At 49.2% G+C, this 24,791-nt stretch overlaps 1 protein-coding gene across 19 annotated transcripts; it reads right to left on the reverse strand.

Moving 5' to 3' along the window:
* Positions 1 to 2,137: 2,137 nt before the first annotated feature.
* On the reverse strand, positions 2,138 to 24,791 carry Zscan20 (zinc finger and SCAN domain containing 20). Of its 19 annotated transcripts, none has more exons than XM_042271913.2 (8): positions 24,526 to 24,791; positions 18,214 to 18,716; positions 9,709 to 9,874; positions 9,031 to 9,107; positions 8,713 to 8,797; positions 5,764 to 6,453; positions 4,323 to 4,751; positions 2,138 to 3,383 (listed from the first exon to the last, which is right to left on the reverse strand). In XM_042271913.2, the coding sequence occupies exons 2-8, from the start codon at positions 18,610 to 18,612 to the stop codon at positions 2,224 to 2,226; spliced, it is 3,006 nt and encodes a 1,001-aa protein (XP_042127847.2). In that variant the 5' UTR covers positions 18,613 to 18,716; positions 24,526 to 24,791; the 3' UTR covers positions 2,138 to 2,223. The 19 variants fall into 19 exon arrangements, with proteins under 19 accessions (XP_042127847.2, XP_076421210.1, XP_042127845.2 ...); XM_076565095.1 differs by having other exon boundaries at positions 4,323 to 4,748; positions 24,510 to 24,721; XM_042271911.2 differs by having other exon boundaries at positions 24,510 to 24,721.

Below are 24,791 nucleotides of genomic sequence, written 5' to 3' on the forward strand. Positions count from 1 at the left end.
AGCTGATTTCTTTAGGAGTGTTTCGAGATAGCTTAGCATTGTGCCAGGCATAGTTAATGCCGGTAACTCTTATGCAGATCTACAATGGAAAAGAGCAAGCAAGACAGAAAAAAACACAAAATGTGCAGTTTGGAGAGAAAAAAGCACTAGGCAATTTAATGCGATAGCTAAGGCATGTACTGAAAGAGGGGCTGGAATTGATAGAGAAATTAGCACCGTGAAGGGCCCACCCAGCTAAGCTTCCAACTTGTGAAAGGAAAACGCCTGAGGGGTGGCTGCACCTAGCATGGCCTGGATGCCACTCCTGGATGCCACCACCCACCGTCCCCAATCTCTCACCCTCTGCTACAAACCTTCCGGGCCTCTACCTCCACCCAGAACCCATGCTATTGCATTCCTTGATAACTTTCTCTAGAATGTTCTCTCCTTCGGGACCCTTCCTATCAAAACATATCTTTTTTTTTTTTTTTTATTGCAGTCATTGACATTTGCTGGTTTTTAGCCAAGGCTCACCCCATGACCTCTGCTCCTCAGAGATAAGCCAGGAAAGGTAAGCTGAAAGCTGACAGAAGGTAGCCTCAGGTGGACTGGTTCCTAGGGTGGGGGTTCTGGAACAAAGAAAAAGACTAGGGAGTGACCTCCTTTGGGGGAATGGCAAGACTTTCCATCCACTTTTTCACATGCAAATAAAAAGTTCCTCTCTTCAAAGTCCTTCACAGCTATTATCCGATCAACACTTCCCACAGCCATAAAATAACTGGGATATGAAAGTCATCTTCCTTTAAAAATCCACAAAAGACAAAGTCCTTGGTCAACACTTTCAAACCCTTCTCAGGAAAAATTCAGGAGGCCAAAGTGCTACAAACAAGAAAACCATTGTGCATCAACCTCTCTGACTTGGCCTGTCTGGGTGAGTGACTGGTCTGAGTGACCACGCTCGGCAGCTTGGGACAAGAGGGCTCAAGCTGAAATGGTGTCATGAACCTAGAATATGGAACCATTTCTAAGCCCTCTCTGTAGAGGACAATGCGTCAATACTTTCCACCTCAGTCTTGGCATTGGGGTTGGGAATGAAGAAAATGAGCCAGAGACCAAAGGGCAGGAGTGACTGAGCACTGGAGGAAGGCCGGCTCGGTAAGGCTTATTAACCTGTGATGGGCCACGGGTAATGAGAAGCAAGACTGACCTGAAAAAAGAACTCTCGGACCCATTTCTTCGCCCAAGCACTCTCCCACTCAGGACACAAGTCTCGGCTTACCTCCCGCTCTCACCCACATGATCTAAAGACGGGGACTCCCACCCATCACTTCGGTAACAACTCAGCCTTTACACAGAACGCTTCACCGATTCTGAACCTCCCAAATCCTTTCAACTGCAGGGACTCTCAGCCTCTGTATTCGTTAAAGGGGGGTTCATTAGTGATTATACTTTGCGATCTTAGTACTAGTTACCAATCTCCATGTAAGAGGGCTCAGGAAAACACACAGCCTCTCAGACTCTGGGGACACCTGAGTCTTGATGAATTCTGCCTCTCCCATTTTCAGACCAATGCAGGTCACCCAACTTTCCCAGTCCTCTGGGAAATAGGACCCCTTTGAGGGCTAAATGAGATGATACGTAGGTGGCTTGGCACACGGGCTGCTCAGGAGCAAATGTCCAGTGCCCAGCTATTTCTGCTGTTGTTAATGGTTCTGCAATGACGTCATTGCTGCCCCACTTGCTGCCACATTGCCCTGGAGTACCCTAGGCACTGCTTCTCGGGTGACACCTCCTCTCACCGTGAAGTTTCAAGTTTCGCGGTGAGGATTGATCCCAACTGCAAACCACCAAGAACAAGAACCACCCTCCCTGGGTAGAGCAGTAAGAAGCTGTAAAAAGCAGAGCGAGACGTAGGGCCAGATTCAACTCTAATCCCGCATCTGCCATCTGCCTCACACACTAAGCTCTCGAGACAGCAGGTGTAAGGACAGCTAACCTAACGATTCTGTAGGGGTATTTATGTGTGTGTGTGGGGGGGGGGGAGGGACAAATTACGCTTGAAAAGTACCTCCAAATCTTAATCCTTGTAGGTGTAATTCACATCCAAATTACCCGAATTTACCAAGACAGCATCTCTAAGTATACACCAAGCTAGCCGTTGGAAGGTTTCTTTCTAGCATGTTTTAGAAACGATAATGACATGTAAATACACATTATTGCTCTTCTGTTGGGAGGAGGCGTTGCCTACAAGGCTTTCCTTCCCGCGTGGGTTTTGCGGTGGGCGCTGAAGTGGGAGCTGTTGTTGAAGTCTTTGCCGCACTCCGTGCACTTGTACGGCTTCTCCCCGGTGTGGATTCTCTGGTGGATGATGAGACTGGAGCTCTGGTTAAAGCACTTGCCGCAGTCCCTGCACTTGTACGGCTTCTCGCCCGTGTGGATTCTCTGGTGGGTGATGAGGTTGGAGCGGTCCCGGAAGAACTTGCCGCACTCCAGGCATCTGTAGGGCTTCTCTCCCGTGTGGATTCTCTGGTGGGTGGTGAGCTTGGAGCGCTCGCTGAAGCCCTTCCCGCAGTCTGCACACTTATACGGCTTCTCGCCGGTGTGCGTCCGCCGGTGGTTGGCCAGGGTGGAGCCCTTGCTGAAGGTCTTCCCACACTGGGCACATGCGTATGGCTTCTCGCCTGTGTGGATTCTTTGGTGACTGATGAGGGCAGAGCTCTTAGAGAAACACCTTCCACACTCAAGACACGGATACAGCTTCTCCCCTGAGCCGGAGCGACGGGCTGCGGGGGGGTCCGTGCTCACGCTCACATGCTGAGGTTGTGTAGACATCTCCCACGTAGAACTTCTCCAGTGAGCACTCAAAGATGGACTGTGGCCAAAGTTCCCCCCAGGCTCATTGCACTGGTCGGGAGCTCCCCCTGAGTGGACCCTCTGGTGTTTCAGTAGGTTTGAGCTCTGCTTGAAGCTTTGCCAACAGGTCCCACATGTATAGGGCTTCTCCCCTGTGTGGGTTCTCTGGTGGGTACTGAGGTTGGAGCGGTCACTGAAGCTTTTGCCACAGTCAAGACATCTGTAGGGCTTCTCCCCTGTGTGGGTTTGTTGGTGGGCCTCGAAGTGGAAGTTCCTGCTGAAGCTTCTCACATATGTGTCACATTTGTAGGGTTTCTTTGTGAGGTACAGGCCTTGATGGTCAATGAGTTTTTCTAAGTCCTCCTCAGAGGAGCACTCTTCCCACGGGAGGACGCTCCTCCACGCCCCTTCCTCTTCGATCTCATTCTCCTCCCCCCAGTCATGAGACCGACAAACAGCGTCTGTGGTATAGTTTGATAATGCTTCAGGCAAATCCCCAAAAACATCCTGCTCTGATATCTGGTCTTCATCCTCACGCTTCAGCTCAAAACCTGAAAGAATAGACAGAAATGGGAGGTTTCTGTCCAATCACTGGTTAGCAATAATGAACCTGTATCATGTATTTTGTAAATGTGGCTAGCACAGATTTGTAACTTATGTCCCACAACTTATAAATGTGAGTATCAGGGAAGTTACCAAGTTTTTGTGTGCTTCTAACCCTGAAAAGCTGAGGAGCAGTCTGGAGTACAGTAATCCCCTCCCAGCAGCCAGGCCCACCTCCCCGGCCATTCCTCTGAAGTCTGTATTCAATAATAAACAGCTCATATCATCCTCCAGTACACTGACGAGATCATGTGTCATATCAGTCTGAACCAGTTCCCTAATTACCCAGGTGTGTCCTGGCAAAAGCCAAACTGGCCACCACGTGTGCAGGACAGCACTAAGTAAGAGATTATAGGATCTATGCAATGCACAAAATCTTCTCCTACTTGATGTCCTTCGTCCTTCTATTACATTCCTAAAGCTAGCCACCAAGGTCTATTCCCTTATTGGCCACTTCCTCCTGAGGATGACCATCAAGGTCCAGCTATCAAAGTATTAAATCCAGCAATCAGAAGCCTCCTTTCAGCTCACCTAATTAACATGCCCAATTAAAATAAACCAACTCATCCTAACATGGGGTTTTCCCTTTTTCCCTTTATAAACTGCCCGTTGCCTATGGGCCACTTCTGTCTCCTCTCTATCCAGAGGCAAATATCTCCCCACACCAACCCCACCCCACCCCCCCCCGCCTTGTTCCCCTCCCCTTCTCCCTCATTTCTATCTCTTGTCTCTGTCTCTTATTCCCTGCCTTTTGTCTCTCTGGGGCAAATAAACCTCCTCTGTGCTGAGAACCTGGTCTTGGGGTGGACTGTACCGACTCTAGCTCTTTCAGAGCCCCTCTTTGTACAGGCCGCAGATTCTGCCGACACCGGTGACTCCGGGCTCACCTGTATCTGGAGTGTGAGGATCTGGAGTCAGAAGTTGAATGGCATCTTCATCTTCCACCTCACCCCAGACCTCTTGGTCATCAGCCTCAGCACCGCTCTGCCCAGACGCCGGAAGACCTCTGGCTTCTCCTGCCATCTCCATGGCCCTGATCACGGTCCGAGCCCTCATCAGCGAGTCCAGTTCCTCGTAGAAGGGACAGGTTCCTGGTGAACGGCTGCTCTTGGCTTTCCGGTAGCTTCGAAGAAGGTTTTTGAATCTGTAGCGACACTGCTCCAGCGTGCGCAGGAAACCCAGTGCACACAGCCGCTCTGCGATGGCCCGGTATACCTGGCGGTTCTGGTGGCAGGTGCGGAGCTTTTCAGAGAATGGGGACTCACTGAGAATTGCCAGGAAGGCCTTGGTCTCCTCAAAGCTCCAGTGCACACCTGCTGTCAGAGTGAAGAGTTCAGAAGTATGAGACTTACGGAGCTCTACCTGGTCATTAGGACTAGGGTCACCTGACTTCTAAATAGCTAGGACACAGGTCTCAGAAACTGTCCAAGATCTGGGAACACAAACTTGCTTCTCAGGGATATGCTGGGAAGGTCAGCCAAGGCACCCTCTCTCACCCTTTCAAGGGAGAAATAAGTGGCCATGTTTCAGCAATCGCATCAAGTGAGGGACCCCCTTGCTTCAGCTGATGAGTCACTGAGATTCATGAGAGTCTCCCTGTATTCATTCAAAATGCATCCCATCGCCTTTGGGAATTCTCCTTTCAACAACGCATGGACTCTGAGAATCCCCAGGGACATAAATGGACCCTGAATAACCAGGTGACAGACTATAGCTGAGGACACCCTTTCCTCTCTGGTCAAAGAGTGAAGGGGTGTAATCCAGGCTCCACTCCAGGGCAGGGAAGCGATGTAACCCAAGGAGGCAGCATGGGAGCTGGGGGCCCTATGAGCATGGGGCAGGGGCCCAGGCTCTGCTCCTACCTTGGGGCTCCAGATGCTTCCGTTCACGGATGTCAGTGGCTCTCCCTCTGCAAGATTAGGTGCTTGCCACACAGTGACTCACAGGTCTACACTATGAGCGTCTCCTCTACCTTTTACTGGTTCACTTACTCTTTCTTAACCGAACTTGCTATCTGTGATATCGGCTGTTGTCACACACACTAAGAGAAACACACCTACGGGAATGAAACGACAGCTCAGGTGCCACCTAGGAGAGTCACCAGTGACACCATAGGAAGCAACTGGGGTCTCTCCAGGTCTAGCAAGGCTTTAGAATTATTTCTCCTATAACCAGGAGATGTGGCCACAAGAGAAGAGATTGTGGGCCTAAGGATGGTCCAGGGACTGGGCACCTCACTCTGGTGTCCCTGACGACTTAGAGTCTGAGCTCTAGCCTCAGAAGCAGTAGGCTGGCTGATAGTCATCCAGTTAAAGGCCACGTTCTTACCAATGCGGTTCTGGAGCAGAGCTGGGCCCCCTGCAATCCTGGGACCCCGAAGAGACTCCTCAGTGGCCAGGCCAGAGCCCCTGCAGTCTTCGGGTGCCTCCTTGGGCTCCCAGCTCGCTTCCTCTTGGTCATCCATCTCAACATCACTGTCGCCCAGCCTGGGGAGCGCCACAGCCTCTCCTGGCCCATTTGTAGTTCTTCTGATGGCTGTCCGGGCCCTCACCAGAGCCTCCAGCTCCTCGTAGAAGGGGCAGGTTCCCGGTGGGTGGCTGTTCTTGGCTTTCCGGTAGTTCCGTAGAAGGTTTTTGACCCTGTAGCGACACTGCTCCAGCGTCCGCAAGAAGCCTCGTGCCCGCAGCCGCTCTGCGATGGCCCCGTATACCTGGCGGTTCTGGTGGCAGGTCCGGAGCTTTTCAGAGAATGGGGACTCACTGAGAATTGCCAGGAAGGCCTTGGTCTCTTCATAGCTCCAGTGCACACCCGACACCTTCACATCCTCCCCATCACATTGGCATTGTTCTTCCTGGGCCCCAGAGTCCTCCTGGGCTGGTGTCTGGGCTGGTTGGTTTGGCTCACTGTCCAGGCTAGAATCTGCCATGTTCCCATTCCCAGAATATATAAGGCTCAGACCCGAAATCCCTGGTCCTCGCTCGTGCTGGGACGTGACACCTGGCTTAGAAACCGGAACTCCTACACAAAAGGAAGAACAGACGTGACAGAGCAGAAACGACCTGTGGGACTGTGTTTCTCTAAAGTGTCCCCGAAACTGTCACCCTTCTCCTGAAAGGCCAATGAGAAATCCCATGCTCATCAACCTGGAGAGAGGTGCCTATCAGCACCTCACTGAAAATGAAAGGGACCTGCAGGTTCCTCATTTGCTGTGCCGTTGTTATGAAATACACCATACAACAGGGTGGCTATTATGGATCCACAAATGACAAACAGGACCTCAAGCAACCCAGTCAGACTCAACTCCACTGTTGGAGGGAAGGAGCATGTGTCGGGGTTAGGGGTGGGTGTGTATGTGGGTGGGTGTGTCTGTGTGTTTCTCTCTTGCTAGGAAACTTCTGACCTCCTTTGCCACTGTTATTTATAAGACAAAACAACACTAAATGTGAAGCAAATATTGATGGGAGAGGGGGGAGAAGGGGGGGAGAGAGGGGGGAGGGGGAGGGATGATTGTAGAGTCCTTAGGGCTAATCTGTGCTGTGCTTGGAACACTTTGTCCTCTGGGCTCCTAACAACATGAGGAGATGAATGTCCCGATTTTTCAGACTGTAGCTGGTCTCAAGGATGGCCTCCCCAAAAGCACCTGGTCCTAACAAAGCACAGAGCCTTCGGTTACAGTAAATGTTTAGGGAGAGCCAGATAAAGAGTTTAGAGGAAAAGTCCTTTCAGAGTACCCTAATTCAGCATTTCTTGAAGTCGGTTCTTGTAAGCATTATTGGGGTCCTACTGTCCAGTGATGTGGTGATATACATGAACCCTAACAAAATTTGCTTGAAGATCAGAGAGACAAAGGAACAAGCCACTGCCACGTCTCACCTCTCCAATTCCATGAATCCTCTGACTGAATACCTGTGAGTTCTCAGCCAAAAGCTCCCCAACCGAAAAGGGCTCCAGTTCCTGTCTCCTCATGTCTTATATACCTTTCTCCGCCCAGCCATTACTTCCTGTCGTCTCAACCTCTCTAGTGCTGGGATTAAAGGTGTGTGTGCTTCCCAAGCAAAGGCATGAGATCTCAAGTGCTGAGATTAAAGGTGTGTGCATCACTGTCTGACTCTGTTTCTCTCCTAGACTGAGTCAATCTCATGTAGTCCAGGGTGGCTTTGAACTCCTAGAGATCCAGATGGATCTCTGCCTCCTGAGTGCTAGGATTAAAGGTGTGTGCCACCACTGCCTGGCATCTATGTTTAATCTAGTGGCTTGTTCTGTTCTCTGATCAGGAAAATTTTATTAGGGTACACAATATTTATCACCACATTTCCTCTTTTTTGTCTAAAATAATAAATGAAGGTTTCAACTAATATAAGAAAAACTATATACAGTAAGTATATACAATATATACAGTCAAGAATTACATTAATGGCTGGTGGCACACGCCTTTAATCCCAGCACTCGTAAGGCAGAGCCAGGCAGATCTCTGTGAGTTGGAGGCCAACCTGGGCTACAGAGAGAGATCCAAGACAGGCTCCAAAGCACAGAGAAACCCTGTCTTGAAAAAAAAAAAAAAGTATTACATTAACAATGTCTAGTCCATTAACATTTGACAAATTCAGAGAAAATACTCCATTATTTATCCTATTTTGGCGAGTCTAAAATGTTGTGCCTAATTTACTTTCTATCCTAACTTGTATTACCAACCCAAAACTATCTTTTGATGTCTTTTGCAGTTACACACTTTATGCTCTTTAGGGAGGTGAGCAGCCCGCAAGCTTCTAGTCTGTTTCACCCCATTCATTATGTGTCCATCCTCCCTCAGAGGAAGGGCCCGCTAGTGTGGGCTTTCCACGTGGGCGGCCTTCAGGAAAAGGTGTGCCGGCCGGTCACACGGGCTTGGAGCACTTTGAAGCCTCTGCGACTCATTGTTCTCATAGCTTCATACACTGATCTCAAGAGCTCAGCTCGTAGGAATCTGCCCCCAAAATGCAGCTCTCCATGGGTGCTGAAGGGGCAGAGTTTTGAGACAGAGGTCTCGGTCCAGTTCCAGGCCCAAGGTGACTGCACCTGGCCACGAGCCCCAGCAGGGCCAGCTCCAGGAAGCAGCATGCAGCCCAGATCCCAACCCGGCAGACTGTGCGAGGGTGGTTCCAGGAGCCAGCCCTCTTCCACCCCAGACAGTGCAGGGAATGCAGAGCTCTGGCTCCCAGGAAGAGGAAAACCCCTCCTGGGAATGAGTGGACCAGGAATGGGCTAGCTGGGCCCTGGCGGGGAGCACACTCTCCTTACCCAGGCACGCCCCGTTCCCACAGTCATCTCCGGCAGGGTCCTGGCGGAGCTCCTCCTTGGCTTGTCTACTGGGACTCAGGGCTTCCTGGGACACACACAGAGAGGGCCTTAAAAATCACTGACACTTGAAAAGGAGCTGGGAACCTGACCAGGCCTAAGAAAGATCAGGACACTTGAGCGATGCCATGTGCGGGGCCACCGTCGCAGGCAGTGAGTGCCAGCAGGCCCAGTGGACAAAGGCGAACACCCCATGCCCTCTACCCCTCCGCCGGGGGAGCTCCTGGGGGGAGGGGCGTGGAAAAGAAAACAGCAGTTTACCTGGGACTGGGCTGCCGCCTCCCAATCTCCAGTGCTCCCCATCTTTGGAACAGTTGGGGCCTGGGGTGTGAGGACAGCTGAAGAAGAGAGTAACCCCGTGAGACACAAGCTTCAGTTCTCTAAACCACTTCCTGCCAAAAGGGCACACTGGGGTCAAGGCAAGGGTGTCCCATGCCTGGTGCGCATTCCTCCTGACTTTCCCTTCGGATGCTAGGACTCCCTAAGCCATCTTCAGTGGTGTGCCACGTGTGAGGTGCCTGTCCCCGTCCTGTGAGCAACACGCACCCCACGCCACACCTGCACCTTCTGTATAACTCCAGCTAGTGAGGTGTCTCCAGGCATCCTCCTTCACAGAGCCTTTTAACTTGACTGCTAAGTAACAGCATCCATCAGACATTTGTCCTGGGGTGTACCTTGAATTCTGCACATCCTTTCTCCCATAGCCCAGGCCGGTCCCTCATTGTCTTTTTTTTTTTTTTTTTTTTTTTTTTTGGTTTTTCGAGACAGGGTTTCTCTATGTAGCTTTGCGCCTTTTCCTGGAACTCACTTGGTAGTCCAGGCTGGCCTTGAACTCACAGAGATCCGCCTGGCTCTGCCTCCCAAGTGCTGGGATTAAAGGCGTGCGCCACCACCGCCCAGCCCCTCATTCTCTTGTGTGCCCATATCCGTGGTACTTACCACTCTCTTTCAGGGGCTGAGGTGGCATCTGGGAAAGGTCGGGGTGTGTATTCAGCTGTCTCTGGAGCTGTGTCTCAGGGCAGTGAACCACTGGCTGCAGCTGGAAGCTCTGAAACTCTTGAACTGCTTCGAAGGACCCGGACTCTTCAGCACACAGCTCCAGTCCCTACATACGAAGTCAGAAAACTCCAGTCATCAGCTCAATAAGGCCCCTTCAGTGAGACAGGAATGCTATTTTGTGTATGAATGTGTTCCAGGGGTTAACAGACTCTTAAGATCCAAAGAGGGTTTCAAACACAACGAGAAAGCCTTGCATTTATACTACCAAATGAGTTCTGTCTCGTTGGATTCTGGGAGGCTGTATGAGTATTTCAAGCACTATTCAAAGTGTTCTTGATTCACAGGGACAAATTACATAAAATTACATTTGGGGACATTAAAATATAATTTATAAGCCTTTCATAAGCCTGACTGCCTCTTTAGTAGTTACAATCTACAGACAAACTGCATGTCTAGACTCAATGGCAATCCTTTCTCTCCACCCAGCTCCTCCAACCATCATCATACTACAGCAAAGATTCTAACCCCCTGGATCGGCACTGTCATGTGGTAATATACTGTGTACCCTAATAAAATTTGCCTGAAGATCAGAGAACAGAACAAGCCACTAGATTAAACATAGATGCCGGGCAGTGGTGGCACACACCTTTAATCCTAGCATTCGGGAGGCAGAGATCCAGCCAGATCTATGAGTTCAAAGCCACCCTGGACTACATGAGATTGATTCAGTCTAGGAGAGACTAACAGAGCCAGGCAGTGGTGGCACACACCTTTAATCCTAGTACTTGGGAGTCACACGCCTTTAATTCCAGTACTTGAGATCTCATGCCTTTGCTACCAGTATTTGGGAAGCACACAGGCCATTAATCCTAGTACTAGGAATGAAGTGATATGGCTGGGCGGAGAAAGGTATATAAAGTGTGAGGAGACAGAAACTAGAGCCCTTTTGGCTGAGGACTCGGAGACATTCAGTCAGAGGATTCATGGAGTTGGTGATCTGAGAAGTGGCTGTGGCTTGTTCCTTTGTCTCTCTGATCTTCAGCATTTACCCCAATATCTGGCTCCAGGTTTTTTTTTTGTTTTTGTTTTTGTTTTTTTTTTTTTTTTTTTGGTTTTTCGAGACAGGGTTTCTCTGTGTAGCTTTGCGCCTTTCCTGGAACTCACTTGGTAGCCCAGGCTGGCCTCGAACTCACAGAGATCCGCCTGCCTCTGCCTCCCGAGTGCTGGGATTAAAGGCGTGCGCCACCACCGCCCAGCTGGCTCCAGGTTTTTTATTATAAGATCATTTAGAGTTCGAGCAACATGGTCAACACAGAAAACAGGCAGATTTAAGTGACAATGAAGATGTGTGGACACCCCTGAGGGTAGATCTCATGTTTTCAGTCCAGTGAGTAAGGAGCTCAGACGTCACCACTCCATCTCAGCAAGAAACAAGCCCAACAAACGAAAACATCAAAGCTTTTAGATCCAGCAGGGAAGTGAGGCCACACCACACATGCCTGTCCTCAGAGCTGGAGAAGTAAGAGGAACTTCACCAGAGCAAAAACCTCTGCAGGGTCCAGTGCTGGGCAGGAAAGCCCTACACCCAGGGCAGGAGCGATGGCTCAGCAGCCGAGAGCACCCGCTGCTCTTCCAGAGGACCAGGTCCAGCTCCCAGCACCAAGTTCACATGTGAAACATCTGTGTCATGTCCAGCAAAGACTCCTTCCCTGCAGACGGCTACCCCCTGTACTGCTCACAAATGTCCTGTCTCCTGTTCTGTGGTGACCCCCGAGCTGTGGGAGGGTGTATGGTATAGATGTCCCAGTTGAGAGCTGAGTACTCCAGTCTTTTAACCCTTCTCTTTCCATTATTCCCTTGGCCTCTCCAAACCACCTATATCCTAGCTCTTCCCTTGAGATCCTCCATGCCCTAGTTATCTCCATCTGGTCAACCTGACACAGCCCAGAGCTGAGGGAGTCCAGCTGGGGGAGTGCCCTGACTAGATGAGCCCATGCAGACAGGGCACTCCCCTTGCTAACTGGTGTGGAAGGGCCTAGGCCACTCTGGGCAGTGCCATCACTAGGCAGGTCGGCCTGGGCTGTCGAGAGCAGGCTGAGCAAGGCAGAGAAGACAAGCAGGTAAGCAGCTCTCCTCCGTGGGTTCTGCTTCGGTTCCTGCTTGAGCTCCGGCTCTGACTTCCCTCGATGATGGGTTGTGAGCTGAAGTGTAAGGCAATCAAACCCTCTCCTCCCCAAGTTGCTTTGGTCATGGTGTTCTCTCACAGTACTGCCGAGGACAATTTCAAGAGCCATGCCATATTTGCCTGCCTGAGTTAAGTTTCTGTTGTCCAGTATTGAGCCCCGAACCAGAAACTTTTGACATGTCTGGACAAGTCCTGAGTTATTAGAAAATAACATTTCCTTGTCTTTCTGCTACAGTGACCACTAGTAACAATGTTTTGTGGTTGGGTTGCTTGGTTGGGTTGCTTGGCAACTCAAGAGTCCCCTGATCTTTTCCCAAAGAAAGTTTCCTGGTCTGCTTACTATAAAACCCACCTGAGAAAAATAAAATTTTGCAGCTTGATCAGAATACTGTCTTGCTGTCAATTCTTTGTGTCTCTTGTCCCTTCATTCGCCATTCCCCCTTCTAGGGTCTCTGCTGAAGATCCCGCTGGCCGGGACACAGTGCCAGAAGGTTACTAACAGCCCATGGCCCTTACTAGTTCCCTGAGTTCTATGGGCGCTCCAACTTAAACATGCACCTAAAGCATCCACATACAGGAGGGAACACGTGTCATTTGTCTTTCTGGGTCTGGGTTGCAACGCTCAAAATTATTTCCAGCTCCATCCATTACCTGTGAATTCCATAATTCATTTTCCTTCACAGCTAAATAACATCCCACTGTATAGATGCACATTTTCATTATCCACTATTGTCAGAAGGATATCTAGGCTGTTTCCATTATCTGGTTATTGTGAATAACGCAGAATGAACATGGGTGAGAAAGTATCTCTGTGGCCAAATATCGTCCTTCAGGAACATGCTGAGAAGTGGTGGAACTGGATCACATGGTACATCTATTTCTAGCATTGGGGAAACCTCCACGCTGATCTGCACAGTGGCCGCACCAGTTTGCACTTCCACTAATAGTAAGTGTTCCCCTTCCCCCATATCCACGCCACCATTTGCTGTCAGCTGTTTCCTGTTGTTTTAATCTTAGCTATTCTGCCTGGGCTAAGATGAAATCTCAAAGTACTTCTAATTTTCATTTATCTGATAGCTACAGAAAGATTCTGAACATTTAAACAAATATTTCTCAGCCATTTGTATTTCTGCTTCTGAGAATTCTCTGTAGAGTTCCATGCTCCAAATTTTAATTTTTTTTTTTTTCTGGTTTGTTTGTTGCTTAGGTTTTGTGTTTTTATCTTGTTTTTGTTTATTTTTTGAGGTTGGCTGTTTGGTTTGTCTATTCTAGATACTAGCCCTCTGTCAGATGTATAGATGGAAAAGTTTTCCCCCCATTCTGTAGGCTGTCTCTTTACTCAAATGATGCCCTGTTGCTGTACAAAGCTGTTTAGTGTCATGAGGCCCCACTTGTCAAATGTTAATCTTAACACCTGTGCCCTGCTTAGAAAACCCTTTCTCAAGTCAGTAAACTGAAGCGCGGCCCCTGCTTTCTCCTCTATCCCATTCAAGCTATCAGGTCACATGTTGAGGTCTTCGGTCCTTTTGGAGTTGAGTTTTGTGCAGAGAGATGGAGATCTAGTTCATTCTTCCACATGCAAGCTATCCAGTTTGAGCAGCATCGTTTGTTAAAGATGTTGCTGTGGTGTTCCGAATGAGAATCCCCCACAGGCTCGAATGTCTGCATGTTTGCTTCCCATTCGGCAGACGGTTGAGGATAGATTAGGAGGTGTGGCCTGGGAGAAGGTGTATCACCAGGGGTGGGCTTTAAGGTTTCAAGCCCACACCAGGCCAGTCTCTGTCACTGTCTCTCTCTCCCCATCTCCCTCTTATCTTGCTAATCCGGATGTAAGCTTTTAGCTACTGCTCTCGCACCATGCCTGCCCACCACCACACTTCCCACCATGATCACAGACTAGCCCTCTGAAACTGTAGCTTCCTTTAAAGTTGCCTTGGTCATGGTATCCCTTCACATCAACAGAAGAGTGACTAAGACAATTGTTTTTTCTCTGAGTATACTTTTTTGCTACTTTGTCAAAATCAGGTGGCTGTAGGAGTGTAGGCTTTTATCTAGGCCTTCGTTTCCATCACATTTATCAAATGTGTTTGTTTCAATGCCAGAACCATGCTGGTTTTATTACTGTTGCTCTGAAGTATAACTTGAAATCAGAGATGGTGAGCCTTCAGCAGGGTTTGTATTGTTCTGGATGGTTTGAGCTACCCTGGATCATATGGACCTTAAGATTTTTTTCAATTTCTATGAAGAACTGTGTTGGGATTTTGATGGGGATTATATTCAATCTGTAGACTGTTTTCAGTACAATGACCATTTTCACAATATTAATCCACAGTCCATGAGCATGGAAGATGCTTCCATCTTCTGGTATTTCTTCAGTGTCTTAAAGTTTTCACTGTATGAGTCTTTCAGTTTCTTGGTTAGATTTATTCCAAGGTTTTGATGGATATTTTTTTTTGGGGTGGGGGCAGGTAATTGTGAATAATCACATGTCCCTGATTTCTTTCTCAGTGTTTGTTGTTGGCATATAGGAAGCTACTGATGTTTTTGTGTTAATTTTATATCCTGATACTTTTTTGAATGTGTTTATCAGTTATGAATAAGGATTTTTACATTTTCCTTTCCTATCTGCTTCTCCCTTTTATCTCTCTCCTTTCTTATTGCTCTAGCTAAGAATACAAGCACTATATTGAACAGGAAAGGAAAGAGGGAACATTCTTGTCTTGTTCCTAATTTTAGTGGAAATATTCCATTTAGTTTGATGTTGGCTGTGGGCTTTTATCATACCCTTTATTATGTTGAGATATGTCCCCTGTATTCCCAGATTCTCTATTATGAAGGGATGTTGGAGTTTGTCAAAGGTCTTTTCTTCACGCAATGAGACGATCATGTGGTTTCTGTACTTGGATCAATTTATGCATAAGATAACATTTATTAATTACTGTTGAACCATCCTTGTATCTCTGGGATGAAGCTGACTTGATTGTGGTAGATGATATTTTTGATGTGTTCTTGAATTCGGTTTGTAAGTATTTTATTGAGAATTTTTATGTCTATATTCATTAAGGAGAGTGGCCTATAATTCTTTTTTTGCTGGATCTTTGTCTAGTATTGATTCTAAGTTTATGTGGAGAGGAGAAAGACCCAGAATAACAGAGAATCCTCACCAAAGCCTTACAGATGCCAAGCAAGCCCATGAAAGGTGTTTATACTCTTAAGATTGAAACTGCAAACTGGGGGACGGGAAGAAGGTTCAGTCAGTCGAGTGCTTGTCCCAGCAGTATAAGGACCTGGGTTCAGATCCCAGCACCTGCATTAAAGACAGCGCACACCTGTCATCCCAGCACCAGGGAGATGAGGCAGGAGGATCCCTGGAGCTCAATGGCCAGCCACTCTGGCCAATCAGTGAGTTACAGGCTCAGTATGGGACCCTGTCTCAAAACTAATGTGGAGAAACTATTGAGGAAGACTCCTGACATCAACCCCTGGCCTCTACAAACATGTGCATACAAACTCACTCATATGTGCACCCATCCACATGTATAAGAAATGACAACTTAAAATGTGTTATCATTTCACAACTATCAGAATGCCTGGCATCCAAACACGAAACCAAAGACAGGCAACAACAGAGACTCATGCTCACTGCTCGCAAAATGCAGAATAGTACGGCCACTTTCCGAAACAGTTTGGCAATTTCTTATAAGACTATAAACATTCCTTTGCCATAAGATCCAACAATGTACTTCAGTTTTACCCAATGGCATGAAAACTTACGTGCACATAAAAACCCACATGTGACATTTACAGTGCCTTCATGCCTAACAAATGTAGACACAACCAAGATGTCCTTCAGTCTTGACTGGAGGAATTGGTACAGCCAGACAAAAGAACAGAACTCCATGCTAAAAAGAAAAGCAATAGCAAGCCATGAAAAGACATGGAGGTGCACTAAGTATGCATTACTGAGTAAAAGAAGCCAATGCAAAAGGCCACAGATCATGTAACTCCACCTCTGTGGCATTCAGGGAGAAGCCACACCAGGTGATGGTAGAAAGATCAGTGGGTGCCAGGGGTTGGAAGGAGGAGTTAGTAAGCAGAACACACAGGATTGTTAAGGCAGTGACACTATTATATGACACCATAATAGCGGACACATGTCATTATGTGCCTGCCAAAACCCATACAATGCATACCACCAACAGCGAGACTCAGTGTGAAGTCCATGATCTGGGTGATGATGTACTCAGCAGGCTCGCTGGGGTAATAAATGTTCTACTCTGCTGGAGGATGATGATGACCAGGGATTCAGGGCGTCTCTAAGGACACTGTACTCTCCACTCAGTTCTGAACTGAAAACTATCTTAAAAACAATGGTGTGCCTTATCAGAATACCCGTGGAAGAGCTGAGTTCCACATGAGTGACGCCAGATGAAAAGACAGTGGCACTCAAAGACCCCTTTCAGGGGATCATCTTAGGGCCACTTAGCCCTGAATGAAGGCACCGACCGTTCTGAGGTGGTGGCTCACCCTGAGGAACAGGAATTTCATCCTCCTATGGAGAGTCAGATGTGGCCTCCAGAGAGGGTAATGAGTGAGAGCTCGTGAGCAGCGTGAAGACCACAAGCTGCGGCACATGCGCTGAAGGAAGCTCTTCCCTGTGCACCCATTGCCGTGAAGTCTGTGAGCACCCAGGGGCAGGCAGAGAAGCTGGGGAATAAAAGTAAGTCATAGGGAGAGGGGCCCAGGGAAGATGCTACTGCTTTCTCTTCTCTATTTTAGAAGCAGATCAACCTTTGGTCAGCTCACAGTGGTGTCTGGTCTCACTTCTCACTTTACAGATGAAGGATCAAAGATCTTGATTTAAGGCAATCCTCATCTCTAGGTCTCACGTGTGTATCTTCCAGCTCTTTCAAAGTCCTAAGCCTTCCATTGTTTCCTCTCTGCAGCTTACGGCAAACAGCTAACATCTTGGAAGAAATGTCACAGGGGCGGAGCGTACTTTCAAAAGGCATGTGCTCACGCTCTGTTCTCTGGCCTGAAATGGTGGCTTCCCGCCAGTCAGTAAAGGAACCCCAGAGCAAAGCCACCAAGCTCAGCCTCCCTTGTCCCACTCTCACATGTTTGGAGCTTTGCAGTCTGAATGGACAGAAAGCCTGCCATTTACAACATACGTCTTCTCAAACACAAAGTCCTCACAACCAAATGTGGTCAAGTCTGAGGCCACCCACGGGGCTTTCTGACTGTAACAAGTGAAGAGCTGCAAGATTTTGAGGCAAAGGTTCTGGAAGGCTGCCTCAGTCTGAAGCCAGCTACGGAGTTCACTATACAGGGCAGATGCACGCAGGACCCACATTCTGTGTCATAGGAAAATGACGCGGTATATCACAGGCCCTCAGAGTGGCTTACAAACTGTTGAAACTGTGAATGCTGAATCCGTAATACCACCTCCCTTTCCGGCTCGACCACTTCACTATACACATTGGATATGCTACTTACCGCACTGTTAACTCACTTAAAAAACAGCAAAAGGGGAACCACGCTTCTCAGAGCGTGGGGCTGACTGGATGAGGATATACAGAAGGGGCTCAGAACAGGGCCTGATGCGCAGTGGGTGCTCACAGAATGTCAGTGAAGGCCTCACCCGAGCCTCACACTCAGAGGCATTTTAATTCCATGTTTGCATATGAAACATCAGCCCTGCAGCAGAAAGAGCTGACCTTGAAGCCGGGGGTCGGAGTTTAGTTCACTGCTCAAGTGACCTCTGGGGACCATCTGACCTTTGGAGCCCTAATCTACAAATGGGGGAGGAATACAATTTCTGTCTATGTGCTGCTGTAAGCATCCAAAGAGACCCAAGTATGTATAATGACTGTGTTAAACATAAAACATAATACAGACTAGGCACACTGTATGGTACTGGGAGACAGTTTCGATGGTAGTTAGGCATACACACTCTAGTTAGACTTTTCTAAGTGCAGATCTTGGCTCTACAACCCAGTAGCTAGTGATTTTGAACCAATTATCTATTTTTTTCTTCGCCTCCATATCCTCACTAGTAAAATCAGCCTAACGGTATCGAGCCACCTTATTAAACTGTGGCAGGATTAAATGATAGAATACGCCCTGCTACACAGCAGGGCTCAGTACACAGCAGTCGCTCAATGATTACCACTATTGCAGTTTGGGGCCGATTATGAACTCAGGCTCAGCCGCCCTACCTTGCCTAACCAGCTGCTTGGAGAGCAGACCACGCGCCTCACCTGCTGTCGGGCAGCCCAGGCCTCCCGGTGCCAATCCTCCACCAGGGCCACAGCCTCCTCCCCGCTCTCGGGGTGTCGTGCCTGCACCCAGGTCTGCACCTCCCTGGGTAAGATGGACAGGAACTGTTCCAGAACCAGCAGTTCCAGGATCTGCTCTTTGAGGCGGATCTCAGGCCTCAGCCAACGACAGCAGAGAGCCCAGAGCTGGCTGAAAGCTTCATGGGGCCCAGCTGCATCCTGGTATTGGAACTGCCTGAAACATCGGCGGGAAACCTCGGGACCAGGGACACGGCCATGGACCTCCTTCTGGGGTTTGGAGATTGGTCCCCATGAGTCCTCTTCTAGTTTCACAATCAGGAGGTCTTCAGGCTCTGGTGGAGGTGAGGCCACAGCCATCATCCGGCCTGCAGGCTTCCCTTTGGCGGGGCTGTCCTCATCCAGGGACTTCCTGCATTGGCAATGTGTCCTTCCAGGGACTCCTGGGGAAGGACTGCTCCCCAAGACTGTGAAGGCAGAAAGACAAAGGGCCGAGTGAGCAAGAGGACCCAGGAGCATCACTTTCCTCACTTCTATCAAACCTCCTACAGCCTGTGAAAGGCACAGAAAGACTCAGATACTCCACTGCAAAGGGCGGGAAGTGAGACCCTGATCAGGTGTCGAAGCCAGCACCTAGCTCCCTTTACAGACAGACAGCACCATGTTACACCCTTCGGGACACGCCTAAATGTGAAGGCGAGAACTCTGGGCCTCTGAGCCCAGTCCTGGTGTGGCCTTCCTCCCTTCTACACCATGTCCGAAAGCTAGCCTTCCCTCAAGCTGGTTCTGAGAGCCACCTCCTCCATGAGACCTGTCTTCTGAGACTTCCTGAGACTTCCTCGGTGTTCCTCCGTGGATGGTCATCTTGGAAAATCCCCCTCACTCTCGGGTCGTCGCACACATCCGACATTATTTACCATCTCCAAACTCAAGTTTCTCAAAACTCCAGCAAGGCAGTCTGCGGGCCTCATGACTCCAACATTTCCACTTGACTATCCCCTAAGTGCCTCATGTTCAATGGGTCAGAACTGAATCCATCATTAGGTATGATACCTATAATCCTAGCAATCAGGAGGCCGAGGCAGGAAGATCCTAAGTTCAAAACCAAACTGAGCTACAATGGCAAAACTCCGAGTCAAAAACCAAAACTAAATAAATAAATAATAAAATGCCGAGTTTGTCATCTTGTATGGCAAGCCCCTCTGTCTTCCAGAGCTCTCCATTCAGTGCAAGGCATCACTTTCCATCACCCTTTCTTCCAGATGCCACACCTGGTTCACCACGAAGACCCGGCACTTAACATCCTCAGTGCCACTACATCCTCGGTACCACCAATACCACCACAGAACATCTCATCCCATCCTGCACTTGCCCTCCAATGCATGACCAGGCCATCTCCCTCCCCAGCCCTCACCCTAAAGTCCAGTCCACTCTGCGGAACACCTGACTGCCTGGCCTGCCGGTCCTCCCCACTGCTCCCTGAGCCCTCCACAGAGCCACCACCAGTCAGTCCTTCCTCGCCTACCTACTTCTCTCCTGAACCTGCACGTTTTCCATGGGGCCTTCCCGTTCCCTCAACAGGACTTGTCCTCAGTCACCAGTTTCCACGGCATCTTGGGCGCTCCCTTGCAACCATGATCACCCTACTGTAAATACCATACCGGCCAGACCCCAGCTTCCCATGGCTCTAGCACAGTGCTCAGCACACGGAGGAAGCACAAGAAACAGGAAGTTGTGGATGGTGAACTCGTGAGGCCAGGATCCACTAGACAAGGAACAATTGGTTTCCTGCCCATGTCAAAAGGGTTCTTTTCTCTCCAACTTCCACCTTTCCACGACACCATCTTCTATAAGACACTGGGTGGACATGTGCATGCTGGCATCTAAGGCGAGGACAGCCTCCCTGATGACACCCGCACTGGCTTCCCTTAGAAAACAAGCTCTTCATGGCAAGTCTGATAACATGAAAACACACCCAACCCAAGGAGGCCATTGTCTGCATCTAAGCTGGAATGGCACAGCACAACCCAGAGGTTCTGGATGATGGCATCTGGTATTCTGGGTCATCTGACTGGGCCGTATGGAAACAAGACAAAGGTAACAACAACAACACATACACACACACACACACACAAAAAAAATAGAGGCTGGTCATAAAGACATCCACGAACTTAGGAAGATGCTTGGAGAAAAATGCATGGCCACTGGGCTACTCCTGGCTCATCCCTCTGCTACCAAACCACCTGTTACTTCCTTCAGGAAGAGTTCCTTGGTGTGCCCTTGTCATGCCCTACCCGCATCCCCAATCCTGTTCCCAAGGCAGCTGACACACACCTCTGACAGAAATGTTCGCCCATGCTTTGTCGTCGTCACCTGTTCCTACACTAGCCAATGCCACCACTCTGTATCACAAAGGCCAGAACAGTACCTCATATGTGATAAACAGCAGAGCCATTAAGGAACTTTGATATCTTGTATTAAATATATGAATCTGTTATATCAAAAGTCTAGAATGTCCATGAGTTAAAGAATTGACATTTCGGTCCGGGTGGTGGTGGCACACGCCTTTAATCCCAGCACTCGGGAGGCAGAGCCAGGCGGATCTCTGTGAGTTCAAGGCCAGCCTGGGCTACAGAGTGAGTTCCAGGAAAGGAGCAAAGCTACAGAGAAACCCTGTCTCAAAAAAACAAAAAAAAAAGAATTGACATTTTGTAACTTTTTGTATAAACACATTTTGCTGATACACTAATCCAAACACAAGGACTATCACACACAAGGACTAACCCATCAGGCATTCACAGAGTACCCATTATGTGTCCTGGGAGCTACAGAGCCAACAATAACAGTAAGTCAGCAAGCAAAGACTCCTATGCTCCTGCATAAAGGCGACATCCATCAGGCAATGAGCAGCCAGCCACCAGTCCCAAAGCCAGAGCCTAGAATATTTTTTTGGTGGGGAGAAAGATCCTAAAAACCTCTAAGGTTCATTTCAAATAGATGTCAGAAACCCCTGGGGGATCATATATCCATCTTCTCCATATGGACTACGGACTCCTGTGGGGGAAAGGAGGTCAACACAGTCAGCCAAGAGCTGGGCAGGGGCAGACTCTAGGCCTGAGGCTATGAGGTGCCTTTTATCTTTTATCAGTACTAAGTACATGCTAAGCACTCTCCATCCATATCTGCAAGGAATCCTCCAGGAAAGCTAGCAGAGGGCCATTAGTGCTGAGCTGAACATCACTGACCTGTAACTCCCGCGCCACAGAGACCAGAGAGAGAGAGAAGGGACACTATTTAAGTTTCAGAGTCGATTCCATCGTGTCTGTTCCAGAGTGGGCACATGGCGCTGACCCCTCTGTCTCTGCCACTCTCTGCCTGCTTTTAGTTTCCTGAGCCTTTCCTGTCACTGAATGGAAGTGGGGTGTCTTTCCGACAGCTTTATACCAGACCAAAGTCAACTCTTCTGCCTCCTGCTCACACTAGGAAACCTGGCTGTGTTAGTGTGCTTTTGACAGTGTGCTGACTGAAAGAATTGGCTCCTTACCTAAGGCTGCCCAGGCTGTGATGCATAGAGGAAAACCGAGCTTCTGGGGGGCGGGGGGGAGAAAACTACCAAATGGCAGTTAAGACCTAGGCACAGGTCAGTCTTCTCCCATCATTTTCCTCAATCACATCCCATAGCCTCATACCGGCTAGAATTATGCTATGGGAGACAGAAAAGACATCTGGGGAACAGTGAGAAGATGGACTCTAGATCTGCTTCTGCTCCTTCCATGCTGTGTGACACTGGACAGGTCAGACAGCCTCCTGTGGCCTCCCATCTGAGCTCTCGCCCCAGGCCAACTTGTACACAAGGCCGGAATAAGCAGGCAGAGGAAGTGAACTGGAACAGCCGAGTAAATACACGGAATGGGTAGGGACTGTGACCAACCATGACACCCTGAGGGGATGTAGGCTCAGGATGTCCCCAGTTCTTCTGCCTTTTCCGAGAGAAACTAGACCTCTAGAGTTTCAAATGCTGGCAACACTAGAACTGTTTCAGACACCATGAGGATTAAAGAAAGCACGATAGTTTCTTCACCCCGCAGGGGCTGCCATTACATCTCCTCTTAGCTAAAAAACCACCACAAAGGTATCTTCCAAAACCCAGAAGGACTCAGAAGGGGCACAGGCTCCCCAAGAGAGGGAGAGGTGCTTAATCAAAATTAGGGCCACCAGATTTCATAGTAAGAAATCCTCAGATTTAATTTTTTTTAATTGTTTTTAATTGGGACTACTTAACCATGGGAAAGCTGAGCAAGGATTTGGTTCCTGGGGCACTGACTCTGAGTGTGGACACAAGTTCTCTCCTCCACTGGCTCCTGCAACCATAGGAGGAGGGGAGAAGATTCTCCCTGGGACCTGAAAAGAAGACCAGATTGGTTGGGGACCTCCAAACAGTAAGAAACTGCGAGTTCCCAAGGCTTGTCGGTTCCACTTGGCTGAGAGTTTCAAGCTATGGCTTAAAGCAGGCGGGAGTCACACGTAAGGACTCAAACTGGAAACAGCAGAAACCTCACTTAGCACAGCAACTTCAGTCACTGGAGATAACTACCTAGAGTAGTCTGCTGAGAAACCTGTTCTGCGTGAAGAGACTTTGTGATGAATTAGCAATGGCTACATGTATCCCTGTGTGTTAGCTACATGAATCCCTATGTGTTAGCTACATGAATCCCTATGTGTTAGCTACATGTATCCCTGTGTGTTAGCTACATGTATCCCTATGTGTTAGCTACATGTATCCCTGTGTGTTAGCTACATGAATCCCTATGTGTTAGCTACATGTATCCCTGTGTGTTAGCTACATGTATCCCTGTGTGTTAGCTACATGTATCCCTATGTGTTAGCCAAGCCTGGCCTTAAACCCCCATCAGCCACTGCTTCTGCCTCAGCTTAGCCAACATCGATGGCAGGAAGACTGAAGCTCACAGGCCTGGAAGTCCATAGCCTGGGGATAACAAAGCTCACCCTGACGATCGCTAGCCCACACTCGCCAAGCATTTACTCATTTGCTTGATCCACATTAGGTGTTTACTGTTCTGAGCTGGACAGAGGGAAATGGAGATGAGCCCGACACTTCCTGTCCTGATGGTGCTGTCTACTGGGAGAGACCAAAAAAAAAAAAAAAAAGTCACATTTATATTAATAAAAAGTGGTAAATACAGTATGATTTGGGAGCTGGGAAGTTGGAGGTGACAGTCTGCTTAAAGGAATTCAACAGGAATTACCTGTTGAGTAGGTTCTTGAGGAGTTCTCTTCAGAGAATGGGGGATGGGGACAGCAGAGATAGGACATAGAATAGTGGAGACCCAAATGGCCCACCCAGGAAATGGGAAAAACTTTTGGCAGCCTCAGAGTGTGGTGTGTGTGAAAAATGGACTGCAAAGGGAGTTATGAAGACACTATAATACCGGATTTCACTCCACATGTGCTGCACACCAGTGGTGGATTCTAAGCGGGAGAACCGAAGGTACAATCAGACTTGAGTGCTAAACAGCACTGGCTGCAATGTTTGTCGGAGCTGGAGAAAGGAAAATGCGGACACTTCTGCAGAGACCCTCAGAAGACAGAGGTAATTTTAAGAGATGCTAAAGAAAGCGCAAGACGCGAAACGGCATGGATGGGAAGGAATGCAGGAGGAATCCGCTGGTAAAACAAGTAGGCCGGTGGGTGGGTCAGTAGAGGGTGGGTGGGTCAGTAGAGGAAGATGCCTTTCGCTGCCCTCAGGAATGAGGAAAGAAGTACAGGTTTGGGGCTAAAGACAAAAGCGAGTCCCATTACAGATGGCAGGCACTTGGGTGTGGAGAATGAAGCACGAGTTTAAGGTCAGACTTCCAGATCTGGGCCTCTTCACTTCTTCGCCAGGGCCCTTGGGATCCTCTCTCCCTGTGCTCTCCAGACCCTAAGGTGACTTCCCTATACGGCAAAAACCCATCCCTTCCACCTCACCTGCAGACCTTTGTAAGACCCGCCTCACTGCCGGCCCCTCCAACTCACTCTTCGTCCCGACCCCTCGGTGACCCTGCCCATCTCCAGACGCTGCATCCTCTGCCCGCCCTCTACACGCGCGCACACACATACACACACATACACGCACGCACGCACTCACGCACGCCACTTTCCCCTCTCACCTTCCCAGGCCCCCCAGGGTACCACCACCTCCTAAGCCTCCAGCCCAGCTCCTGAGTCTCAGCTGCACCCCATCCGCCACCCGGACTCACCCACGGAGACACCCACTTCACAACAGGGCGGAAGTGCTCCCAGGCTCCTGCGGGGGACGCTGGGACGAGGAGTCCTGATGCCGCCAGCCCAGGAACCGGGTCTCCGAGACTACAACTCCCAGAAAGCATCGCCGGAGCACCGGTGGACAACTCCCCCTGTCGGCCGCCTCTCAGATGACGTCAGCCGATGAGTGCGTCATCTTCTCATAGGCTCTGGCACCGGAACAAATCTAGCAGGGTCAACGCCCGGGGGCGTAGCCCGGGACGACCCTGACTCTTTCC

This window comes from Peromyscus maniculatus, chromosome 2 (assembly GCF_049852395.1).
Source record: "Peromyscus maniculatus bairdii isolate BWxNUB_F1_BW_parent chromosome 2, HU_Pman_BW_mat_3.1, whole genome shotgun sequence".
NCBI lineage: Eukaryota > Metazoa > Chordata > Mammalia > Rodentia > Cricetidae > Peromyscus > Peromyscus maniculatus.

Bases quoted from the DNA above. Each gene is read 5' to 3' on its own strand.
- Zscan20 (XM_042271908.2), bottom strand. From the start codon at position 24,367: ATGTGTGTGCGCGCGTGTAGAGGGCGGGCAGAGGATGCAGCGTCTGGA. The intron at 18,717-24,237 runs GTGAGGTGGAAG...CTGCCTTCACAG, and splicing joins GGTCTTACAAAGGTCTGCAG to TCTTGGGGAGCAGTCCTTCC. The intron at 4,752-5,763 runs GTAAGAACGTGG...TCACTCTGACAG, and splicing joins TCTGCTCCAGAACCGCATTG to CAGGTGTGCACTGGAGCTTT.